The sequence below is a fragment of the Oncorhynchus clarkii genome, chromosome 7 (genome assembly GCF_045791955.1).
Source record: "Oncorhynchus clarkii lewisi isolate Uvic-CL-2024 chromosome 7, UVic_Ocla_1.0, whole genome shotgun sequence".
Taxonomy (NCBI): domain Eukaryota; kingdom Metazoa; phylum Chordata; class Actinopteri; order Salmoniformes; family Salmonidae; genus Oncorhynchus; species Oncorhynchus clarkii.
Genome location: NC_092153.1, coordinates 22,124,507 through 22,150,317, shown reverse-complemented (window position 1 = coordinate 22,150,317; position 25,811 = coordinate 22,124,507). Strand labels below are relative to the sequence as shown.

General features: G+C 43.4%; 1 protein-coding gene across 2 annotated transcripts in view; it reads left to right on the top strand.

Moving 5' to 3' along the window:
* The window catches only part of LOC139413064 (double-stranded RNA-specific editase 1-like), a 70,276-nt gene that overhangs the window by 33,806 nt on the left and 10,659 nt on the right, over nucleotides 1-25,811 (top strand). The window contains exons 3-5 of one of the 2 annotated variants that reach the window (XM_071160092.1): nucleotides 6,087-6,136; nucleotides 18,730-18,756; nucleotides 24,800-24,874. In XM_071160092.1, coding sequence (XP_071016193.1) covers nucleotides 18,747-18,756; nucleotides 24,800-24,874 — 85 coding nt within the window. In that variant the 5' untranslated portion in view covers nucleotides 6,087-6,136; nucleotides 18,730-18,746. The remainder of the gene's footprint in view (nucleotides 1-6,086; nucleotides 6,137-18,729; nucleotides 18,757-24,799; nucleotides 24,875-25,811) is intronic. The other variant, XM_071160093.1, reaches the window with a different exon arrangement.

The following is a 25,811-nucleotide window of genomic DNA, read 5'->3' as shown; positions in this document are numbered from 1 at the left end:
AGGCCAACATAGCCATACAAAACCTCCTAGACAATACAAAACCCCTAGACATACAAAAACTAGAGTACCCACCCTAGTCACACCCTGACCTAACCAAAATGTATAGAAAAACAAAGATATTTAAGGTCAGGGCGTGACAGCGAAAAGTGCAAATCAATCCCAGAACAATAGCAAAGGACCATGTGAAGATGCTGGAGGAAACCGGTACAAAAGTATCTATATCCACAGTAAAACAAGTCACTCAGCAAGGAAGAAGCCAGTGCTCCAAAACCGCCATAAAAAAATCCAGACTACGGTTTGCAACTGCACATGGGGACAAAGGTCATACTTTTTGGAGAAATGTCCTCTGGTCTGATGAAACAAAAATAGAAATGTTTGGCCATAATGACCATCGTTATGTTTGGAGGAAAAAGGGGGAGGCTTGCAAGCCAAAGAACACCATCCCAACCGTGAAGCACAGGGGTGACAGCATCATGTTGTGGGGGTGCTTTGCTGCAGGAGGGACTGGTGCACTTCACAAAATAGATGGCATCATGAGGGGGGAAAATTATGTGGATATATTGAAGCAACATCTCAAGACATCAGTCAGGAAGTTAAAGCTTGGTCGCAAATGGGTCTTCCAAATGGACAATGACCCCAAGCCTACTTCCAAAGTTGTGGCAAAATGGCTTAGGGACAACAAAGGCAAGGTATTGGAGTGGCCATCACAAAGCCCTGACCTCAATCCTATAGAAAATGTGTGGGCAGAACTTAAAAAACGTGTGAGATTAAGGAGGCCTACAAACCTGACTCAGTTACACCAGCACTGTCAGGAGGAATGGGCCACAATTCACCCAACTTATTGTGGGAAGCTTGTGGAAGGCTACCCGAAACGTTTGACCCAAGTTAAAGAATTTAAAGGCAATGCTGCCAAATACTAATTGAGTGTATGTAAACTTCTAACCCACTGGGAATGTGATGAAATAAATAACAGCTGAAATAAATCATTCTCTCTGCTATTATTCTGACATTTCACATTCTTAAAATAAAATGGTGACGGGGCAATTTTACTAGGATTAAATGTCAGGAATTGTGAAAAACTGAGTTTAAATGTATTTGGCTAAGGTGTATGTCAACTTCCGACTTCAACTGTATATAGCCATGTATCTCCATCAGTATGCAATCATCATTTAAAAGGGATGTTACCAGCGGTGAATAGATGAATAGTGATTTTACTTTTTTAGTTAGTATCATAAACCAGATTGTTAAAGGGGCAATTTTTGATTGAAGCATACACTTTTGGACTTTTAAATTCACTATATTTTTGAAGAATAGGTTTTTGAAGAACTTATAAATTCCTCATGAGGCTAGTAAAATTGTCTTACCCAATCAGAACCCAAAATAAAAACTTGTTTTACTCCTTTGTTTGTAAACAATGTAGTTGAAAACAAACACTGTATTTAAAAAAAATCATATTTTACCTTTATTTAACTAGGCAAGTCCGTTAAGAACAAATTCTTATTTACAATGACGGCCTACTCAGGCCAAACTCTAACCCGGACGACGTTGAGCCAATTGTGCACCGCCCTATGGGACACCCAATCACGGCCGGTTGTGATGCAGCCTGGATTCGAACCAGGGTGTCTGTAGTGACACCTCTAGCTCTGAGATGCAGTGCAGACCACTGCACCAGTGTATAGCCTTAAAACATGGTTTAAACTATCATTTTGATCACAGATGGGCAGTCCCTGCATCCAAAGCTCACATTTTTACCAGTCCCATCCCTCAGAGGTTTTGGGTGACCGCTTAACTGCAGATTGCCCCTTAAAGAGATTCTTGTATACTTTTTAGCCAGTAGTTCTGAAAGTAGCACTCACGATCCAAAAATGGTCCCCGGAAGTTGCGTACTACATCATATATTTACAGATATGTTCACCACATCATTGCTCTCTCTCGCTTTGCTGTGTCCATTGAGCCCTGCAACCTCATTGGATAATGCTGGGCAGACCTCTTGCCAGCTATCACTTAAATGTGATGGGCTGAATGAAGCTCATTGGCTAGAACTCAAATTGCTAGGGGGCTGGCCAACATGGGGGGAACTGTAGGGAAAATGGCACGGCACAGCTTCAAGAAAACAGTCGCCTTCAAACTAGGGATTTTGTGGCTAATTTAGGTACGACAGTAATTCTGCTCATAGATTATGCATGTATAAACTACACATCGAAATATTCAGCCCAAAGCAAGAGGTTTAAAGGATGCTTTCTTAGTCGCTAAAGTACCGGAGCATTTCTTTAATGTTTCAACTCTACTTGTAACTTAACATAACATTACATAGGCTACAGTCTCACACAAGTTTCACACACCAATATTTAACAGTGAAAAGATTGCTCATTACAATAATGTCAATGTAACGTCAATGTAATGAAATAGAAATGGCCTTATACACTAACTCTCACGTGTTTAAAAGAGCCACCCCAGACCCCTCAACATCAGGACTGTTTTTCGAAAGCAAAGCACTCTGACAGTGAGTCAACATCACTGGTCGCATGCTCCATGCTCCGTCTCACTATTGCACGGCAGGAATTTGTTTTGATTCCCATACATGAGTTGTGTTGATGTGATGATGGGCTTGCCCTGCTCATTCAAGAGGCATACAACTGGAAGAGTTTGGACAAGTGCCCTGGAGCGGGAGGGAGCCGTACAGGACAAGGGGTCGGAACAGACGAGGTAGGAAGTGAACTCCCCTCAGGAAGAAGAGGGAAGATCCATAGGTTCTTCGTCTCACAATACACACACAATACAATATGTAAGTGCGTTGTTCACAGCAACCTTCTACCTACCAAAATGTTATTCCTCCTCTCATTCACTCTCATTCTGTGGTCTGGTTGTGGACAATGATAGCTCTATCAGCCCTTAACGAGGTCCACGCTCAGAAAGAGACTGTGTGTCGGGTGTGCTCTCTCTCCGGCCTCTAGGTCATCAGACTGCTCGTTATGGCACACACCTGTCTCCATCGTCACGCGCACCTGCACGTCATCAGACTCACCTGGACTCTATCACTTCCCTGATTGCCTTCCCTATATATGTCACTCCCTCAGGTTCCTTCCCCAGGTGCCATTGTTTCTGTTCCTGTGTCATGTCTGTGCGTTGTTTGTGGTTATTTATTAAAACACACACTCTCTGAACTTGCTTTCTGACTCTCACCACACTCGTTACACTGTGTGCTCCTCTCAAACATTAGACTGTGGGAATGTTTGTTTTCTCTGCATGATTCAGTGAGGAGATATCCAGTCTTTCTTTTTTTTAAAGAAAGACTGGAATATTTGCATGTGGCTCCCACAAAATGTGCTTTTATTATTTTTGTCATATTTCCTTGGCAATTAGATGCACTATGGACACTGTAAATTGTACCAATACTCTGTCTTAACACACTGAGTTTTCAAACCATTGTCACACAGTCTCTCTCTCTGCATAGGGAAATTACCCTAAACATCAAGCACCATAAAACATCAAATAGAATCACTGGTGTACCAAATTACCCTCAGCACATGTGGTTCTGCCTGAGTAACCTGCCCCATAGCCCTCTGGGCTTTGTCCCAAATGGCACCCTATTCCCTTTGTAGTGCACTACTTTTGACCAGAGCCACTGCCGCAGCCCCTTTTTATCCGAAAAAAAAGTCATTCATAAATCTTTTTCATTTCCATATGCGCTAGAAGGCTAGGTATTTGTTTCTTGGGCGTCAAGAATGTGACTGATCAAAGTGCCTCAGGCCTTGAAATAGAAATCATCGATTGAAAGTAAGGGGATATCGGTGAACAAATGCTGTGGTAAAGGCTCCGAGGGTGCCAGTGGATTGAGTGGAGTTTATTCAGGGGTCCAAGTTGTAGTTTAGAAAGCGATCTCTCCGCAGAAGTGACAGAATGGTAAAAACAGCTAGATTGCCGTAGCAACATCAGGGAAACTGGGAAGAAGGGAGTGGTGATTCAAATACAGCAGTTCTGTAACGTCTTTAATTGAACCTCCGCCTTCCCCTTATTTTCCGGCCTCAACACGTTACGGAAAGAGATGACTTGTCCCAGAGCTTCCTATATAGTTAATCAGGATACGGGACAGGAAATGAATCGGCAGATGCAGACAGATCGTTTTTAGTGGATAACAGTTCTTAAGGGCTCAAGCAAATCAAAACATATTGGTTGCTGATTACTATGCTGTTGTATCTAAAAAAAAAAAAGATACAATCTGCAATGTTTGAATTTCATTAAATCATGGCAGCTTTGCGACACCATGTATAGCTTCGCAAAATGTTAGGCTTAACATGAGAAAAATAATCACCAAATTGGCCTGCCAATAAATATTGATCCAATAGTTAAAGTACGCACTCACTGCTGTATGCACTCACTGCTGTATGCACTCACTGCTGTACGCACTCACTGCTGTACGCACTCACTGCTGTACGCACTCACTGCTGTATGCACTCACTGCTGTATGCACTCACAGCTGTATGCACTCACTGCTGTATGCACTCACTGCTGTATGCACTCACTGCTGTATGCACTCACTGCTGTACGCACTCACTGCTGTAAGTCTCTCTGGATAAGAGTGTCTGCTAATTGACAAAAATGTAAATGTAAAATGCCTAAAGCAAGACTATAGGCTACATGCCCTGGTACCACAGAAAGACCATCAATAATGCAAGTCTGGCTGACGCATTCCACATTTGTTTTTTTTATGGAGGGTGTGGGGGGTCTAACCTTGGTGGGGGGGGTCAAGAAAACTGTGTTACACCAAAACTAGTGCACGAGGTAGGGAGTAGGATGGGTGCCGTTTGGGACGCAACCCCAGAGCCTGGGCTGATTACTCCCCTCTCCCCTGTCCCTAGTCCCTAGCATTATGAGAGAAAGGATGCAGCTGACACCAGTAACTGATTAAGCTGTCAAAGTATTGATGAGACCTGCATGCAGATAGGAGGGTGAAGCAGGGGAAAGAGCAGGGCAGTTTGCTATAGAGGGCCTTTTCTTCCTCACCACTTATCCGCAGATTGCTATCTGTGCAATGCATGTGAGAACGCTTCCCATGGCTTTGTCATGAAGAAATACTTTGAGGAATGACCTGGAATGATCTACGATGAATCGAGGCAAACAGGAGATTCAGAGCTGTTTTAAGTAAAGCAGTTAGTACATTTTGATGTTGATAAAGGCCAGGAGAACACGAGAGTGCGTACTGCTTGAACATCTGAACCATGGCACAAACCGTTGTGCTGTAAAGCTGAAGCTGCCGTTTTTGGAATGGGGCGTGCAGTCGGTCTATGTAGGAACGGAGGGCCGCGTTAGCGTTATTCTGGAGCTGTGAATGCCTGCAGCCGTCTGTAGAGGAAGTTGTGACGTGTCGAAGGAAGTGCGTCTCTGTGATGTCCAGCAGGCAGCATCTGTGCCCTTGAATTAAATTCAGCTGTTTTGAATAAGATGCACACACACTTAGAACACGCGTGAGGGTACCATGTCACCATAACAATACCCATGGAATGTTCAATTGTTCTTGTTGGCCGGCCCAGGCTCCCTGCACCTACAATTGTTACTTTGACTTTGAGTTCTGTGGGCTGCCAGAGTAGGCTGTAACTCTGTTGATATTGGATAAGGGGAGAGTGTAATTCTGTCCAATACTTAGTTCATTTCTGGCCTGTAGTTTCAGGTTAGGTTTAGAGGCAGCTCCACTGTCAAGTCAGACCGACCCCGTGGCACACTGACAAACCAAGCAGTGAGCGGAGTCCATACGCTCACCCTCCTAGTGTGTCCACTTCGGATCATCATCACAGCCCTTCATGTGAACTCTGTCTGTTACAGTGCATTCTCAACAGGATAGAGCACTTGCTGAATTATCCTACTGTGGTGTGGGGGCTATTCAGTGCTGTGTTGTCAGAGGTTGGGCTCTAATAAGAAAGCGCTCGCTTACTAAAAATGTGAGTAGTTCAAGAGTTCCATCTAGTGGTTGTTTGATGCTACTACATGATCTGTTGATGTGTCCACTGTTACCACAGCCGGAGGACTGCAAAGGCTTGGCAGTTTGAACTGTACAGGAGGTTTACATACTGTTTTAATTGCTTTTTCAGATCACTGGATCCACCAAGTACACCCAGAGGGCTCAGCAGGTATAAACCAGGTGGGTGACCCGTTTTGTCATTTGATTCCATGTTCAGGCCCAGGGCCGGCCTGCTCTTTAGGCAGGATTAGGCGGATGCCTATGGCAGGATTGTCTGAGTTAAACTGACCAGGATGCACCTCCATCAACACATAATTCTGCCCCCAAAACAATGACAAATTCTTTCAACCAGTGTCACTTGGGCTTTTTAGGTGAGCGCTGATGCCGCCCTGTGATAAGCAGTGTCCGCTTTGTCAAAGTCAGGGACGCAACATATTTATCTTGTCCATTCCCAGCGCGCCTCTCCAGAGTGCTGTTGGGGAGATGCATCGCTGCTCCTAACAACGTTCCATCAACAACAACAACAATTTTGTAACATAAATCATGTGGAAAATATAGCAAAGAGTATGTGGCCTTTCCTGTAGCCAACAGGCTGGAGATGAAATGGACGACAATGTGATGAGACGGAAAAACGTCTACATCGTGTAGGTTTCTCAGATCAAATCGCCTAACCTAAATGGCGCCCAGTCGAATACAAAATGCGCGGACATGTTGACCAACGGTATATCCTAAAAACAGGACAGGTCAAAGTGAAATGGACAATATGGAATGGACAAGCTACTCACAACCGCTGTCCAGGAGTTTGGGCCCCATGGGCTTAATTGTCATGATCAGTGGTTTCAAGTTTTGTATCCGTACCTTTTTTTACAAGCTGATCATAGTGAAAATGAGAAAATCCTGCTACATTTCCCGCTGTGTAAACACATTGCAAATAGGTTCATGTAGCTGATTTTCTGAGCTTTAATAGCCAAAGTGATCAGGTCACAGGAATCAGGACTAATAAAGCCAAGGCAACGGCCTGTTTTACAAACGGTGGGCCTACCACATGGATGGGCATTCATAAAATGCCATTGTGGCCAACATGGTAGACTACACGCCGTCTTTTAGATGTCTTTTTTTGGTCCTGACCCGATCGGCCGTCCTTTTTTGTCTTCTTTTTTTGGTGTTTTACAAAAGGTTAGGCCTCCCACATAGATGGGCATTCCTAAAATTCCATTTCAGGCGACATCGTAGGCACGGACTGACACTGATGTCTTTTTTTTTGTCCTGTCCGGATGTCTTTTTTTGGTGCAGTCCAGACCGGCCTTGGTTTGCACGTCCAGGGACGTTGGTTTTTGGTCCAGTCCGGATCAAATCTGAACCCAATCATAGGCGTCTATTTTTGGTTCAGATTTTGACCGGTCTAAACCAGCCTTGATTTGGCTCAAACATATGTCTGTCTATAAATTACGTCTTTTCAACTTCATTCAGAACTGAAAATTAACCTGATTTCAATGCCCGGAAAATACGTATTTTCACCTTTAATTCAGAACCTAAAGTGAACCTGACTTCCAACATCTAGAAAAATACATATTTTAGACGTCTTTTCAAAGTAATCATTTTGCTTCCTATTCTAGTAGGGCCTGCAGTTTTTTTTGCCATGCTAGGGTGGCAAAACGGCCAGGACCGGCCGTGCTCAGGCCACATATCTATTGTCATTTTCTCTATGGATTAACACAATAGCCATTTTTTAAAATATATATGCATATAAATACAAAATGGATAATAAAAAAAGTGTTTGTGTCCCGACTTTGGCATTGTATAACCAACCTATATAGAGAAATGTTGTGTTTACAAGCAAATGCCATGTTAAGTCATACATACGTGCGCATGCTTGAGCAGCTAACCGATCGCTGCAGCTGTACATAGTCCATCGGTAAATAGACCACCCATTTTACCTACCTCATCCCCATACAGTTTTTATTTATTTACTTTTCTGCTCTTTTGCACACCAGTATCTCTACCTGCACATGACCATCTGATCATTTATCACTCCAGTGTTAATCTGCTAAATTGTAATTATTTGCCTACCTCCTCATGCGTTTGCACACAATGTATATAGACTCTTTTTAAAAAAAAATTCTACTGTGCTATTGACTTGTTTATTGTTTACTCCATGTGTAACTCTGTGTTGTTGTCTGTTCACACTGCTATGCTTTATCTTGGCCAGGTCTCAGTTGTAAATGAGAACTTGTTCTCAACTAGCCTACCTGGTTAAAGGTGAAATAAAACAAGTAAAAAAATAAATGCTTGCATCATAAATCCCTGTAGCAGAGTAGCTATACACTGATGTTGGGACCTTGACAAAACTTAGCAGTGAGTGAATGATTGCCATGTAAACACATAAGACTGATTAGCTATGCTCAACAAGTATATTCTTCTTCTGGCTTTTTCTAGCTCTATTTGAGATATTTTACCTTGCCTCGCTGGTTTGCTAGGTAACCAATTATCCGTAGACATCTGCAATGTGGGGCGGCAGGTAGCCTAGTGGTTAGAGCGTTGGGCCAGTAACCAAAAGGATGCTAGATCGAATCCCCGAGCTGACAAGGTAAAAATCTGTCGTTCTGCCCCTGAACAAGGCAGTTAACCCACTGTTCCTAGGCCGTAATTGTAAATAAGAATTTGTTCTTTAACTGACTTGCCTAGTTAATAAAAAATGTTGCAGAGGATGGCCATCTTATTACGTGTTTGTTAACCCTTTAGACTTGTGGGAATTGGATGGGAATGGATGGGAATACATTGACATGTTTCTTACAGAAGAATAAGCATGCAGGGAACCGTTTGGTAGATTACGAGGAAATGATTAGAGCAAAGTTGAGGACCGACATGAGACCGAGTCCGAACTGTCGATTTGATGTGCGTTTTACATTTGCTGTACTTTTTGCCGCGTTTGTTGATAACAAAGTCCGAAAATACTCTGGATACATTCAGTAACACGATGAGAATATCCCTGGAAAATGTGGGGTAGGTGCAACATAAGACAAACAAATGACAAGGGTTTGAGTGAGAGGACTAAGGGTTTTAGTTAGAGGTGGCCACACGCTTCTCCAAAGTGTGCCCGTGTAATTTCAATGCACTTTTATGACTCAAAGAATAGTCTTTGGGTGCTTTTTTGAGGTCTCCTAGCTGTGCCGTGGAGGAACTAGAGCAAGCACACTTGTACAATATATGTTTTGTTAGGAACACAACCCTGCCCCTAATATATAGAACTTTTCTCGCAGCTCTGGTATATAAAGCTTTTTTGAGGCCTTGTTCACAATTCATTCTGTGGCAGCACAATGACCAGATGATATACTGTATGTGAGGCTCTTGATCATATCTTTGATCATGACCCTGATGAGGAGGAGAGAGTCCATGTTAAACTTTGACACAAAGTATTCTGTGATAAATAGCACAATGTGTTTCATCTGAGTATTTGTTATAGTCAAAATAATCCATACATTATGCTTTTTTACTCAAAAACGAGTTGTATGAGCTCAGGTCAATGAGGCCTACAGGCCATAAATAGCAAATAGAAGTTCAAAACTTGTAATGTTCACAAGAACCTAACACAACATTAGGTGATAATATATGTATTATTATGGATTTATAATCAGCTATAATGGGCCGGTCATTTTGGACCGACCCCTTTAATTAACATGAAACGAACACAACAGGAGTGTTAATATACAGCATTTCCCTCAGTCAGACAACAAAACATTAGCAAAAGTTGCCCAATTAGCGGAAGGGATGGGGGCAACTTCTTGTTGCATGCGGTGCTCAAGTTCAGAACGCCTGTCGGTCAAAACCCATACAGCGCTGTGATGCGTAGAGCCTGAGCTCTGACGTCATTTATAGCATGTTACTCTACAGCCACTGTGTTTCAATTTAGGCGCTTATTTAGTGCCCAAATCTGCCATTTTCAAGCCGTATACAGGTACAAGTGTATTAACTTACGTGAGTTGCATGTGTTCATGGTCACTTCAATGTAAAACAAGGCCCTTTCTGATGTGAAACTGCGTGCAACTTTTCATGACGCGGCCAGGAAATGGGTCTATTGTGATGTTGTTCAGATGTGCTTGGTTCATTTGAGGTGATACACCACTCCAAGACATGCCACAGGGGGGCAGTGTAGGCCAGAGAACCTGTATCTCATCTGGCGTTGTTATTGCATACTATTAGTATGAAGATGCGAAGAATGTATTTATTTATTTGCAGGCCGTCAAATAAAAGGCACTCCTTCAATATAAAGTTATTTTTGTCGAAAATTAAAACGTGTCAGTTTGCCACTTTCATGAGGTTAGAGTAATAACATGTTCAACTACTTAAGACATTGGCTATAATCTAGGTTGTGCCTTTAGATTTCGAGAAAAGGAACAGCTAAGGTAGAATATTTTGACTTCTGAATGAGAGAATTTCCTGGTCTATTTGGTCTGTTTCGCAAGCGTTCCCGGAAGTCTTGCGATGTTGTGCCTCTGAGTTTAGAAACTCGGTGATACTATCTGTCACGTTTTGGTTCCAAAATATCTGGATTGCGTTCACTGTTCACTGGGGGGAGACAGAGGTCCAGTAGTAGGTTATACCGTCTGGTATGTGTTTTCACGAGACCCACGATGCACTACTTGTATGTGTTTTCTTACTGTATGTATAATTAATATACAATTACAGCTAATCTCCCCCTCTTTATGAGGGTGAGGAGTTTCATAATAACTCTGGCCAGATTTAGCTGATGCCTGAATGATGGTAGACATGGACACTAAGTGGTGTGGCGCTTCTACAATACGGAGTGCTTAAGTCCCCCAGCCAGGAAGCCACTGGTGCATGTCAGGACAATAATTACCCCCAGGATTAGAGAGGTCTGGATGGGGGACTGGTGGAATGGAGTCTTGGGCTGCTGACACAGGGAAACGTACACTGAGAGCCAGCTATGTGTCCATAGAGTGTGCCTGTGGAAATGAGTTTCCACCTGCCCTGAATACCTGAATGTGACATGGGGGTAACTGTGTCACCGTGACAGCAATGGGACAATATAGGTCCTTTGAATCAGTATGAATCGATATGTTTCTGTTTCTTAGATGGCATTTGTTGGCCATCTGAAGGTGAGCGTCATTGGATGGGGCCAGGTGTGTGTGTGTGTGTGTGTGTGTGTGTGTGTGTGTGTGTGTGTGTGTGTGTGTGTGTGTGTGTGTGTGTATGTGACTGTGACATGTGTCTCCTCAGATCACGAGGGTCCGTAAGGAGAGGGCGAGATTGGCTACCACTGGAGTGACGTTTGTTCGTTTTATGTCATTCATATAAAAGTACCGGCTGGCAAAGCTCATGACATCTGAGGGTGTGAACGACAGACAGGCGGAGGGAGGGTCTGCGCCTGGTGCCTGTACAGTATTTAGCAGAGTGAGAGAGGGAGGGGAAGTGCAGTGCCTCCTAGACTCTCCAGGCTAAAGAGAGCCTAGGGGCAACAGGGCAGCCTAGGGGGCAAAAGGACTGCCTCGGGGCAACAGGGCAGCCCTGTTTGGCATGGCTCTGTTTCTGGATGGCTCCCAGGCCATGGGGGCCGCGGGGGCCTATTACTGCTTGATCCGGAGGAGGTTCAAGAGGAGACGCAAGAAACGCTCCGAGCGCAAAGGTACTCCGCTCCAGGATGGCTCGGAGGGATAGGCTTTGTGTGTGTGTGTGGAGGGGAGTGCTCTTGTGGGCTTGTGTGTGTATCTGTAGGTCTGTGTTTTTTTGTTGTCACTGTACTTAACATTGATGGATTGGTTGATTGACTAATGCAAGGATTGCTCTGGTGTGCTTGTATATTTGGTTACAGAGTTGTGACCAAAATACTGCGTATGTTGTCTCTGAGAATGATGCAGGCAGTTTTCAGATATGTGTCATTGAGTTTGGGATAACAATATGATAATTCATGTATAGAAATGCACACTGCTGTGTGCTTCAAAAGCATGTTCAAAGTTTTTTGAGGCAAACCTGTATTTGTAGTAGAATCGTGTTACTTTTTTTCCCACCGAAACATGTATTTGTGATGTCGTATTTGTGTTCGAAGGATCAAGAACTGTGTTAATATCACATGTAATCTTCCAAGAGTTTTCACCCTTTAAACAGAGCTATAGTTATCATACATTTAACTCTGAAGCGTACTGTCAGTGCCACTCAGACTTCACACACACTATATACCGTACGCATGATGTGTTCTGTCATTTTCTATGACAGGATACAGGCTCAGTTCCGCGCCCGTTGCTTTGGGTGATGGCAATAGGCAGATATATTAACTTTCAAATTAACTTTCTGCAACGATGGGGGGAACCGGTAGTCTATTGCAAGGCGAGCAGATAGGAGTTTCAATTCTGAGAGGTGTCCATGCGAAAAGCATAAACCCTCCTTCCACTCCTGGGCTTTAATCTCTGGAGCGTGGATACAGCATGGTGATAGGCTGTTTGGTCTCTTTGCATACTGTAACGTGTCTCCGTCGTACACAGTCTTTGAGATCCAAAGTTCTACTAGAGAAAGGGGAATCTGAAAGGAGCTTAGGAATGTGATGGTTAAGTTAAAAAAAAATGATCTGATATGTTGATTTATTTAAAAAAATAACAAAAAAATCTAATGATATTCCTGAAGTGGATGGAATATGTACACTTGTTTCTTCAGTTTTCCCCCCTATATAGAGTCTGGAAGGTATAGAGAGAAATAGCAATAGCGTCTCTCCGCCATGCGTCATTGGTCAAAGTCTATGGGCAAATTAATGTTTTTTTTTTAGGATTTAAGGTCTATGGTAAACACAGGCTGAGATCGCATATATTTTGTTCTATGAGATAATCTTCATCAGCGAACGTCACTTTTTGTGAATTTTTAAGCATTTATGTCTTTTTTTTTTTAAAGCATGCAAAGAACATAAAGGCTTCATAATTTATAAAGGCCACGTTAACTGACTGATATTATCTCATAGAACAAAACAAAAAGATCTCCTAAGCCTGTGTTAACCTTCAGACCTTGTTTTTGGCGTTTATCCCAAACCCCCACTCTTTCTCCATTCATTTTCCCCATAGGAATGTCTGAAAGAACCAGAGGTAACTCATTTCAGTTTTTTTAGGAAAGGGAAAGGGAAAGGGGGATACCTAGTCAGTTGTACAACTGAATGCCTTCAACTGAAATGTGTCTTCCTCATCTCTGAATCAGAGAGGTGGGGGGGGCTGCCTTAATCGACATCCACGTCTTCGGCGCCCGGGGAACAGTGGGTCAACTGCCTTGCTCAGGGCTACATGCTGGCCGAGCGCTGTAGACAATGTCTAACTTTATAAGAAACAAGATGAATCTAGTTTGCCCCAGTCTTCCAATGATTTCTTGAAGTGCTTGGTCGGAAGCCTCAGAGCGACGTAATCTGTTGATGCATTATGAGGAAGGACGCCAGTAGGGATTATTACATTGTTGCAATAATAGTCTGTCAAGAGGTAAACAATGAGCTGCCACCTTGGCATATGAATCACATGGATTAATTAAAGGGGAAGTTCAGCAGAAGCTTTTAATTATTAGACACGTTTAATATTCTGGCATAAAACAGCCTCCCGTGACTGATTGAGTAAATCAAATCTATTGTAGTGGAACATTTAGTAAGTATATTTGGGACTGGAGATATTGTAGTCTCTCCGAGCATTATCTGTAATGTGCCGTGCTGCCTGCTGAAGTCATTTTTGTAATATTCTCGCTCCGTTGGGTTTAGACATGATTGTCAATGGCTGCTAATATTTCAATGGCTAAATAACTCTGAAGCTTACTCAGTCCAACCCTCACATAATATTTGAATGCGGATTCCCTGTCTTCGGGAAACACTCGAAAGGCAACACAGCAATTACTTGTCTCATTCTGCCCCGAGTATAAAATACATGAATTTAGCTGTAATCCAAGGTAAATAGTTCAAAAGTATTGTGAAGATTTTTTCCCACTGTTTACACCCTGCACACTGGGAAGTTATACATACCATAATTTCCGCTGTACCTTCATGCTAACTGGTGTGCTGCGAGGTGAGGTGAAGTGTGAGTTTAATCTACTGGGGTAGGAAAGTGAACTCCAGACAAGGTAAACGGATGGATTTGCACTGTGAGGCGTACACGGCTGCTCTGCGAGACGTACCCGGCGGCCCGATGACGCTGAGGGATGTGTCTGTCTAGCCTGCCTGAGCCGTACGCCATGAATCTCTGTCAGACCTAACAGTATCCTCTTCTCTGATAGGTGGGGGGTTGATAGTGATACTTGATAAGTGGCTCTGCTGTATCCAGATACTTCTGGTCTCCAGTGAGCCCTAAGATAGCTGCGTTCCGTTCTAGGTTGTTCTAGGTATATGATTTAATGAACATATGTTGTATTTTGGATTTGGTACCACCGCCACTATAATCAGTGGTGTAGCGGTGCCTGGAGGAAGTGGGTATAGCCCAATGTTGAACACACAAAAAAAATATTTCGGCCCACCCAGCGAAGGAAAGTGTGAAAAATTGTGTAAGAAACGGTGACATACACTAAATGACCTAAATGGATAAATCCCATATTGGTCTCTAACAGTCAGGCCAACCCAAGCTGTACTTTGCAAGTAGGCTAATAGTAGGTCTACTATTGAAATAGATAAACGAGGCTGTTAAGTCAGAAATTGCACAGGTTTCACACTTTTTTAATAGAAAAACAACACAATCGGATGTTCAAAGTCCACACCAATGCTTAAACCACATCAGGAGGACCTTTGAGGTCTATGAAATGTAGAATTATTTTTTGTGCAGTTACCCTTTAATTGAAGTGTGCAGGCACCTAGCACTGTTTGGTTAGCGAAAACACTGTTGCACATGAGATAGAGTTTGCAAAACAATTGGCCACTGGATTAATGCAAATAATCATGATATCATTCTGCCAGGTATGCATAGTCTACTTTGTAGTTGACATTTAATTGAGCCGGTTTTTAGGAAACCATTCTCATCGACCAGAAGACGGTTAGCGTCGCTGTTTTTCCTGTTCCTTAATTGTTTGAAACCTGGACGTTTTACTTCATGTTATTTTATAAAGACGTTTTACCTTGCGTGAAAGTAGCCAATAGCCAAAATCCCACCGTCGAAATGTGGACGCAATTCTTTTTTATAAAGACTTCCTCATTTGCATTCTCCTGTTCTATTCGTTTTCTTTACACTTCCTTTCATTGTCTAGCAGGCATTACCCTAGACATATTAGCGACCCATGATCGTTGTTGCATCTTTAGATCTACCTTCTATCTACATTTCTAATTGATATTTCCATCTCTGTCCATGAAACCACTTGCATTTTAGAATATGTGTTTTCTGCCAATTGCGTTTAGGAACATTTCTGCGTAAGCCTACTGCCGTGTGCACATTGCTGTGCTGAAAATGTGAAGCAATAATAGTTTATCAACATTTTAAGCTAAACCTTCTGATCTGCTCCATCAGCCTTGTTAATTGATACGGCGTATACCTCCGCTACACTACTTTGATACGCATCATGGGGATTAAGAAGTGAGCATACACAATGCCCACTGAAAAATAAATGGGTATACCTGTGTTTACCCTCCACTACACCGCTAACTATAATGTGACATCCAGCTGACCCTCTCAAACAGGGGCCACCACTGCCTCCCCATCCCCCTCCTCACCCCTCTCCTGGCTAGTCGGCCTGTCTGTCAACGTTACCTCCAGACCTGGTTAAATCAGGAGCCGTGAGGTATGAAATTCAACATCTTCCCCTTCCCCTCTCTCTCCATTCCCTCCCTTCTCACCCAGAGATAGAGGAGCACCTGGCCCGGCCTTGACGGCAGCGGCAGCGGGGGAAGACAGCGATAGTCATCTGTTGTGAGCTACGGGGGTAGTGGTGCGGAGAGAATGGCTGGGGATGGGAAGAGGGCTAAGGCAGAGCTAGGCAGAGCTAGGAACCTGGAATCTCTCATCTGTCGTATACCTACCTACCTGCTGAGCACCTAAAAAAATGGTGTGCCTCCTCAATGTACGGTGTGGGGAGAGAGTACAAAATCACCTGCCTGAGTCTATGAAGGTAGCTGACTACATGTGACACAGTTGGACCGTTACATGAAGGGCATTTGCACAGTAGCAATTTTCAGCACTGGAGGCCAGGGACCAAAGGGCAACCTGTGATGGCGTTAAATGGATTTGATCCGACTGGCTGTCAGCCAGCTGTATAGGAAGGAAGAGGGGCTGCTTGGGTGGGTGGGTTCAGGACTCGGGGCGGCTAGAAGAATTTAACAGGAATATTGGCTTCCAGTCTAACGTGGTACTCCCAGAAAGATCAAATAATATACACTTGTGATAATGATTGTGTGTTCTGCCTTTGTCCTCATCATACCTGCAGACCAGAGGCTGGGAGAGATAAGCCTTATACCTGGTTTACCCTTGAGCATGACAGTGACAGGCCCCTCTGCACTGCCTAGCCCCGCAGAGGGAACTCTGAGAGGTGATAGAATAGTGTACGTTTGTGCCTGCGTGGGTGAGTTAGAGAGAGAGAGAGAGATGACCGAATACTGTGTATGAATGCCAGGCTGTCATCAGCGTAGATCTGGAGACTTCGCTTCCGTTGGAGAAGACCCACAGGTGGGCTGACCCCTGACCCTAGCCCGTTTAAGTGACACTGATTAGTGTGTGGAATATGTACAGCGTCCCTGACGCCCACTGCGCCATCATAAAGATTGCATTGGTTCCTTTGGGGAAAATGGTAAAGGGACTGCAGCCACATAATGTCCTTGAAGACCAGGGGAGATGTTATTAGCTGTGCAGCAATGGCAGCAATGGCAGCACTGACCTATATTACCCAGGGCTAGCATTTACAATAAAATGGACTGGACTCACCCTTACTAAGAACGTTGGGGGGGAAAAAATCTAAAATGCATTCCAGGTGACTACCTCATGAAGCTGCTTGAGAGAATGCCAAGAGTGTGCAAAGCTGTTATGAAGGCAAAGGTTGGCTACTTTGAAGAATCTTGAAGAATTTGTTTTTGGTTACTACATGATTCCACATGTGTTATTTCATAGTTTTGACATCTTCACTATTATTCTACAATGTAGAAAATAGTCAAAATAACTTTTGTCTGGTACTGTATATCAGACAGATTGATATATACTGTAATGCTTTTTGATTTATTGCAATTCAGTATCAGCCCATTTCAAGGTTTTGATAGGTATACTTTCTTCATTTGAGATTTTCAAGTGATTTCGCCCTAAATGTCACATTTCCATCGACTACTGCAACAGTTCAGTGATTTTTTCCATTGGGACTTTCAGGCTAATAGCCATACCATTTGTAACTGACAAACTGAAAAAGGTCAACCAATAAGGTTTGGTTGAATTTGCTTGGTAAAAATTCTTCAAATGGACTTGGTGTTCAAGGCAATATTATGTTCCAATATGATTTACCCGATTGCATTTTAAGGTCAATAATTGTGGGATTTGAATGTCGTTGTTAAATCTTCATTTAGCTCCCTCAGTTTGTACACTATTGCTGATGAAGAAAATAAAAGGAAAAGCTATGAACTAGCCTACTGCTCAGTTCCCTCTCGATCTGGTAGTTTATTGTGATTCGTTTTATAACCAATGAGGTATTACGTACACTAGGTACTCTGATGATTTGGGTGGAGGTTTGGTCTTCTAGTTTGATACAGCTTATGTTTGGATTGTCTCTAACAACCAGTTATAGGAAGGCAAATAAAAAGTAGTGAGGTACAGACAGCTCCCGAGTGGCGCAGCATTCTAAGGCACTGCATCTCAGTGCTAGAGGCGTCACTACAGACCCTGGTTCAATTCCAGGCTGTAATACAACCGGCTGTGATTGGGAGACCTTAGGGCGGCGCACGATTGGCCCAGCGTCGTTAGGGTTTGGCCGGGGTAGGCCGTCATTGTAAATAAGAATTTGTTCATAACTGACTTGCCTAGTTAAATAAAAAAAATAAAAAAAACAGAGTGCTCCCTCTGTCCGTTCCTTTCAGCTCTCACTTGCCTCTGTCTCCCTTCCACCATCTCATCACCTCTCCACGGCACATTGATAAGTCACACCTGGGGCCTGGTCGAGGGTCCTGTCCAGCGTGCCTAAAAAATGATATTTCACGGTGAGAAAATGGAGGGTGTGAGAGAAATATACGCCGCCACTGCTGCCGCCAATGTTCAAGGAAGCTTTTTGTACTGGAAGGCACCAACACCTTATTTCTCCCAAGTCCGCCCAAACCCAGTGGATCGACCCATCTGCGTTAGACCGCTGAGGGGTGGCTCTGATAGTTGGTTTCAGAATACCCCTCCAGCTATAGTGCTATTCCACTTCAAGAACCAGAACTTTCCCCAACTTCCGTTGATCAATGTCTCCTCATGGGTTGTCTGGTTAGCGCTGACACCTCTGGCTGGTGTCTCCCGTCATCATCATCATGAGTTCAGCATTGTTTTCCTCTCTGATGGGATTTGAGTCGGTGGTTTATTGAGGGTATTACCAGCTCTTGACAAGGGTTGGTGATGGGCGACTGCTGATTGAGAGCACGGTACCAGGTGGTGAAATACATATTGTGGTGAACTTCACCGTAAATGCACATCATAACATTACATTTCATATTTCCACATTTTCTCTCCCCAAAAATTCGAATGGTTCTTTTTCATCACCAGAAAGTGTGGAATGGGTTTATCCTATCATATCAGGGGACAACACCTTAGATTTGATGGGAAATCATTTTTATATTTCCATAATAATAATATTCTGATTTTCTCTTATTTTCATAGGTGTCATCAGCAAAGCAATGACAGAAGGTATGTAGGGTGCTCATGTTGTCTAGTTTTATGCTACTTTAATCAACTTTTAATACGGTCCTGCCATTTCATAGCATGTGCGTGTGCTCACGTGCAAGCCTGCTTGTGTGTACTGTACAGTATACTATGAGTACATGACAAGATTTGCAGGATATGTTCCGCCTGTGTACCTGTGTGCGGTGGTGCGTGAATGTCTATGCATGTCTGAGACAGGAGTGCGCATTCTTTGAAGGCGAATGACATCGGGAGACATTGTTAACTAGTTGTTGGTCTCTGGGTTCCAGGCTGTGTGAGATACTGTCTGTTTCTCTATAGGATGTGAATGACAGGCTTCAGACAGATCTATGTATCAGACATACAGCTCCAGACTCTCCTGGATTCCCTATTAAACACATGTCTACACCACACAGACAGCATACGCTGCCATAGATACGGTACTGCAGAATCACATATTTTTGATGGTGGACCAGCAATGTAAATATGGCTTTGGAAATCCTTTATGGCTTTCACACGTTGGTCCTTAGGATGAAATAGGGTGCTCTCATTGATTTGCTAAGATCGCGGGTTGATATTCATAGTCCTAAGATTCCCAACATTGATAACTTGGGGAGAGTGACTGTGATTAACAACAAGCTCAAATGTGTTGATGCTGCATATCCTTGTAAACTCATGCTAGCGAAAGTTCTAACGAGAAAACCTCAATCATGTTTTTAAATGTGAAACCTTTTAAACATGAATGGCTAACAGAGGCTACGCAGGCTGTGGATACAATCCAGTGTTGATATCTGTGAGCTTTGACAGTGAACAGAATGCCACTCCAAATCCTTGACGTCTATCTCCCTACTTCCCTTTTCTTCAAACGTGTGTACACAAACTCACTCACAGATAACTACTTTTGTTGACATTTTCTCATTCCGCCCCAGCTAATTTCTGTCGCCCATTATCTTGGTGAGCGAATGGCAACCTAAAGCCTCGGTCTCCGTCAATCCAGCACACAAAGCAAGCAGCCGGCGTTTCCAGCAAAGGCGCCAGGGCTCGGCGGCCTGATAACATTGTCAGCGCTAATGTTCGGGAGGAAGGAGTTGAGTGGCGGCGGGGGTACAAGGCCACTTCTTGTCACGCGGAGAGACGAGATTACACTGTTCAGGCTGAGAGAGAGGCTGGGTTGGTTAACACAAAAGCCGGCTCTGATCTTCGTACAACCAAAGCAGCTTAACAACAAGGCTTTCTTGGTTCTACTTGGTTCACTTATGTGATTTACTTACTATGATGTGCACCATTCACTGTTGTGTGTATAAATCTTGTGTGTCCTCCTCCAAAGACTGTCTAAAACCAGGCTGGTAGAAAAACCCCTGGGAAAGTTGACTGCCATAAAGAATATTAGTAGGCATATGGTTAACAAAAGCACTCTGTATGTAGCACTGTGCAATACCATATGTGTCAAAGAAAGGAAGGTGAAGACCCTCTTCTCAGCCCTGTCCACCAGCTCCTAGCACTAAGAGCGGCATTCATATCCTGCTGATTTCCTTTCCTGGAATGTGCATTGACCACCCTGCTCATTCTGGTTGTTGTTGTTCCTCTACATGGAATATTAGCTCAGCTATGGCGCCTAGTAGACTACAGCTATGTATGTGGCCTAGGGGAAATATAGCAACAGGCACATTACCACACCATGTGCTTACTGCTATGGTTCTGGCCAATTCAGTGGCCTGCTGTGCTGAGAGCTGTGCAGCACTAGCGCTGTCCATGGTGCTGACAAAGAGCTACTCAACAAAAAAAAAGAAGCGTCCCTTTTTTAGGACCCTGTCTTTCAAAGATAATTAGTAAAAATCCAAATAACTTCACAGATCTTCATTGATTTTGACCCCCCTCCCTGTTCAGGGACACATTATTCAATTTCAGTTAATCACATGTCTGTGGAACTGTGTCTGTGGAAATATTTACACATATTTGTATGACAGTGAGAGGACGTTTCTTTTTTTGCTGAGTTTATATTCCTAATGAAACCTGTACTGGAGGCTATGGCAGCTACGGCCGCTACCCTTTCTTTAATACCCATCTGGCTCCCTGCGCCTGGCCATTATGACTCTGACACATGTTGAGCCAACAGCCACGCAGTTGCCTCCAGCACCATGTTAGTGGAATATGACTTGGTGCAGCTGGGTGGCTGTAAGGGGTCTGGATAGATGATACCATTATAGCAAGGTTGGATATCACTAGCTACAGACACCTTGGTTCAGTGAGAGCTCATTTTGGCACCGACACATGCTTCATCACTCAGCTAAACGGATCTGTTCATGCAGGGCCAAGGCAATATGAACCATCATAGACCTGGTACTTCATTTAGTATTTGTCCACTTGAAAGTGAGAGCAAACCAAACAAAGATGACATTTAGACAAAGTAATGAGTAAGACTGTAACTTAACCCAGACCTCCATTAATCTTCAGTGATGCAAATATGACACTTCCTGTCCCTTGACCTCTGACCCCTGTCATGGAAATGCCAGCGATTTATCCACAAGGCCACTCTCCAGGAAGTGACCGTTCAGTCACACCCCCCCCCCCCCCCCCCCCCACATCCAGGAGAGCAAGGTCCCTGATCCGTAGCCAAGAGTGTTGCAGTAAAAACCAGCCCGTCAACAATAGTTTCAGCCCAGAAAGCAGCGTTGATAATTATCTGGTAATTCATTAATTATTTAATTTCCTGCACGGTGGATGACATGTAGAGTGACAGTTTGAGGATTAACCTAACGTGAATAACAGCAGCGTTGCGTCTCTTATCGTCCTGGAATGCGAGCGCTGCTGTCTCACGGTGAGAGCTACAGTTTACGACTGGGGGGGGATGCAAGGGAGGTGATGGCTCTCTGACAGGAAGTCAGGAAGGGGGAGGCAAAAGGGGTATAGGAAGAAATGTGAGCGATGTCATTTAATAGCTTCGACTCAATAAGGTGGCAGTTGCAGAAGCGCTGTCTAAATGAATGGTTTCTATTATCTACTATTATCTCCTCTGCTTTCATGTTGACTACAACAACAAACTTGCCGTTTGCTCCCAAATAGTATTGTCTTTTCTCATTGTCATTGGATGAGAAAAGTTGTTAAAAAGCAAAAACTTTTCAGTTTGACATTTTGTATTCTATATCTAGTGGTGTCAGCACCCTCTCCTTCTTGAAAGTGTCATTACGGAAGTGATATGGATTTTTGTATTCCTCAATCACTCTGCCTGTAGTGGCTGGCCTGATTGGATAGATTCAGCAGGCTGCTTTTCTGTGGGAATGCTTATCAAATGCATCCGCTTCAAAGCAAACGGCACCAAAGAAATGCTTCTGCGGCAATCACAGATCATCTCCATTCAACTCCCTCCCTTTTCTCTCGTCTGCGGGAGGACTTTGCAATTGGTTGCTTTTGAGAGAGAGAGGACACCAATTATACTGTCCCGGTCTATGTGAAGTATTTATATCAAAATATTATTGTTTCTATTTGAAACCCTCAGTCATTTATTCCCCCCCCCCCCCCCTATTTACCATAGTCCTTCAAGGGTCTCTCCCCTCTCTTCTGAAAAATAACTGTGCGGAAAACACTGAGAGTTTCTGTAACACGCCAATGCAATTGGTTTATCCCCTCAGTGTTCCTATGAAGTTACTGCATCTCATTCTGTCGACTACTCTTCCCTGTACAGAGGTGCTGTGTTGTTATCGCCACACCGCAGACCATTGGGGGGGGGGGGGGGGGGGGCAGAATACACATCTAACACCCTATTTAATCCCACAGGGAGGAATAGAGAGCACAAACTACTATCTTTCCACATTTCTTGGCTTTGGTCAAGATAGATTGTGGAGATGAGTATTGGGAAAACGACAGTATGCCCGATACAAATACAGCTCGTATTGACTGATGTATAAACTGTTGATTCAATCACTAGTTAATTATATGGTTTCCGCAGGCAAATGAATACATGCAACAGCTTCCTTAGTGCTCTGTGACTGTAGGGTTGATTGGCTGGAGAAATGCCCTGTGCAAAATGGAACAGTGGAGAAAGATTAGCTTGAGGCTGTTTTTCTGTTTTACAATTATTATATCGATTTACTCTCTGTCCTTTCTGCTCCCTCTCTCCCTCTCTCCCTCTCTCCCTCTCTCCCTGACTTTTCGCTCTGTCTGTTTGTGGGTTGATATAGTATCGGAGCTTAACACCATGAACAGGTAGTTTCCTCCCGGTGGCAAGGGTATATCGCTCAGCCCGTTGCTTCCTACAGTTGCTGTCACCGTCATGCCCATTTGTTCTGGTTACACTTAACTTTACGCTCGGTAGGTTATTTTCAGACATCCGACACTCCATTTCCATCAGTGTGTTGCAATCTTATATGCTGCAGCATTGATACTGTATGTTTAACATGGACAGGGTTTTTTTTTTTTCATGGCTGTCTGGGGAAATATAATTGAGGTATTATATTTCTGTAGACTTCCTGTGTATTCTCAAATGAACCACATAGACTACTGTACTGTAGAGTGCGTGAACTGCAGCATTTTCCAGAAGTGCTAGCTCAGGGGTTCCCAAACTTTTTTGACCCACGACCCCATTTTCATATCAAAATGTTGTTGCGGCCCCACCAAGTTATGTAGTCAACGACTAATGTTGACTTTAAAAAAAATATTTGGGCTATGGCAGTTTATTACAAATCTGCCTGACAGTACTTTTGACAGTATTTCAATCTGAAGGAAGTATAGTTTCAAGCGACTGAAATGCATCAGGAAGGTATTGAAAAGTTCAGAAGGTCGTCATGCCATACTTTTGTATGATCTTCTGTGTAGGAAAGAATGCACCATTCTTTCCCCCCCCCCCCTGTCTGATTCGGTGTCTGGTCTTGTCCATTCTGAGTCCTTGTACGGCTTGTAGAGGGAAACAGAAGACACATACTTGTTCTGAAAGTCTTGTCTTTCAGTGACGGGGGTCATACTATTTCCAAGCTTAAACGGTTTCAAAGATAGAACCACATTTGTAGGAAGAAAACAGAAAATGCTCTGTTTATTACAACCACGTCTACAACCACACCAAGCGTGATTTAATTGATTTGATTTCAGTATGGGAAACGCTGAGCTAGTTGAAACCGAGGGATAATGGGACAGATATTAAAGTCACAAAAGACTGCCCAGACCTATATGGTCTGTCGGCATGGACAGGATTAGTCCAGATGCTGAATATGTACAGTACCAGTCAAAAGTTTGGACACACCAACTCATTCCAGGATTTTTCTTTATTTTTACTATTTTCTACATAGTATAATTGTATAGATATCAAAACGATGAAATAACACGTATGGAATTATGTAGTAACCAAAAAAGGGTTAAACTCTTTGCTTTGCTTCATCTTGGCCAGGTCGCAGTTGTAAATGAGAACTTGTTCTCAACTGGTCTACCTGGTTAAATAAAGGTAAAAACTTTTTTATAAATATATATTATTTTTTTTTAAACATCCAAATATATTTGAGATTTCAGATTCTTCAAAGTAGCCACCACCCTTTGCCTTGATGACAGCTTTGCACACTCTTGGCATTCTCTCAACCAGCTTCATGAGGAATGCTTTTCCAACAGTCTTGAAGGAGTATGCTGAGCACTTGTTGGCTGCTTTTCCTTCGCTCTGCGGTCCAACTCATCCCAAACCATCTCAATTGGGTTGAGCTGACATAGCTTGAGTGGATCTGAAGTGAAGAATGGGAGAAACTCCAATATACAGGTGTGCCAAACTTGTAGCGTCATACCCAAGAAGACTCAAGGCCGTAATCGCTGCCAAAGCTGCTTCAACAAAGTACTGAGTAAAGGGTCTGAATACTTATGTTAATGTGATATTTCAGTTTTTATTTTTAATAAATTGTCCAAAAAAAAATCGAAAAACCTGTTTTTGCTATGTCATTATGGGATATTGTGTGTAGATTGATGAGGGGGAAAAAAACAATTCAATCCATTTTAGAATAAGTCTGGAACGTAACAAAATGTGGAACAAAAAGTCAATTGGTCTGAATACTTTCCGAATGCTCTGTCTGTCCTACAGGTCGAGCTGGTGTGAAGCAGCCCCGTAACCAGCCAAGGTTCTTCACCATGGAGGGAGATGAAGAAGAGCGCATGAGTGAGTCCCCCCCCGCCCCCCCCCCCACTAGCTGTTATGCTAGTGAAGTGCTTTTAGACACTTATAATGTAATATCCCTAGTAGTGCAAAACTATTTACTTGGTTATATGCTTTCAAATTGAATACTGTTAGCAATAACACAACATTATTGGGAACGGAATCCAGAATTGTAGGCCTATAATGTATTAAATCTCCTCTCCCTGATTTGTTTGTGTCGGATTGACCTTGAGAAAGTGTCATCAGACTGTGTTTCCTGGCTCAGGAGGGTAGGATCAGAGTTTAATCTCCCATTCAGGGGGAGATGAGGGGATATCTCCTGTGTTATTTCAGACCATTTTAAGAGACGGATTCTAAGCTTGACCCCCTGCTCCTCTTCTCAAAGCTTCTAAAACCCCACAGAGTACCCTCCTCTAGGTTCTGAGAGCAGTTATAGTTCAGCCTTAAACTGGCTGCAACAAACCTGGGAGGGTTATTGAGGAAAGATTCTCTTTCTACAGTCAAAATACAGGGTTTGGCAACAACAACAACAAAAAATTCCAAGCTCAAGGTACAGAGAGAGAGAGAGGGGCTGTATGTATCTATGCCCACAGTATGGAGCAGATGTTGAATTTATTCAGCGCATTGCTTTGGCTGGCAGTGCTTTGCCCCAGGACCAGCACATAGATCCCATTACACACTTGACAGTTATGATGTTAGGACATGTTATGTGTTAGGACAGCCCTAATCCTCCTGCTTCTCTGTTACACCAAACCCAACCCAGACGGGAGCTCACTTGGATTACTGTGTCGGTCAGGGACTTCCTCGCTGCACAGCACACAGGGAGGGTTGTTGGCAGGCCGACGGGCATACATTGCCAAGGTTACTCAAGGGCTTTCTGGTGTGTGTGTGTGTGTGTGTGTGTGTGTGTGTGTGTGTGTGTGTGTGTGTGTGTGTGTGT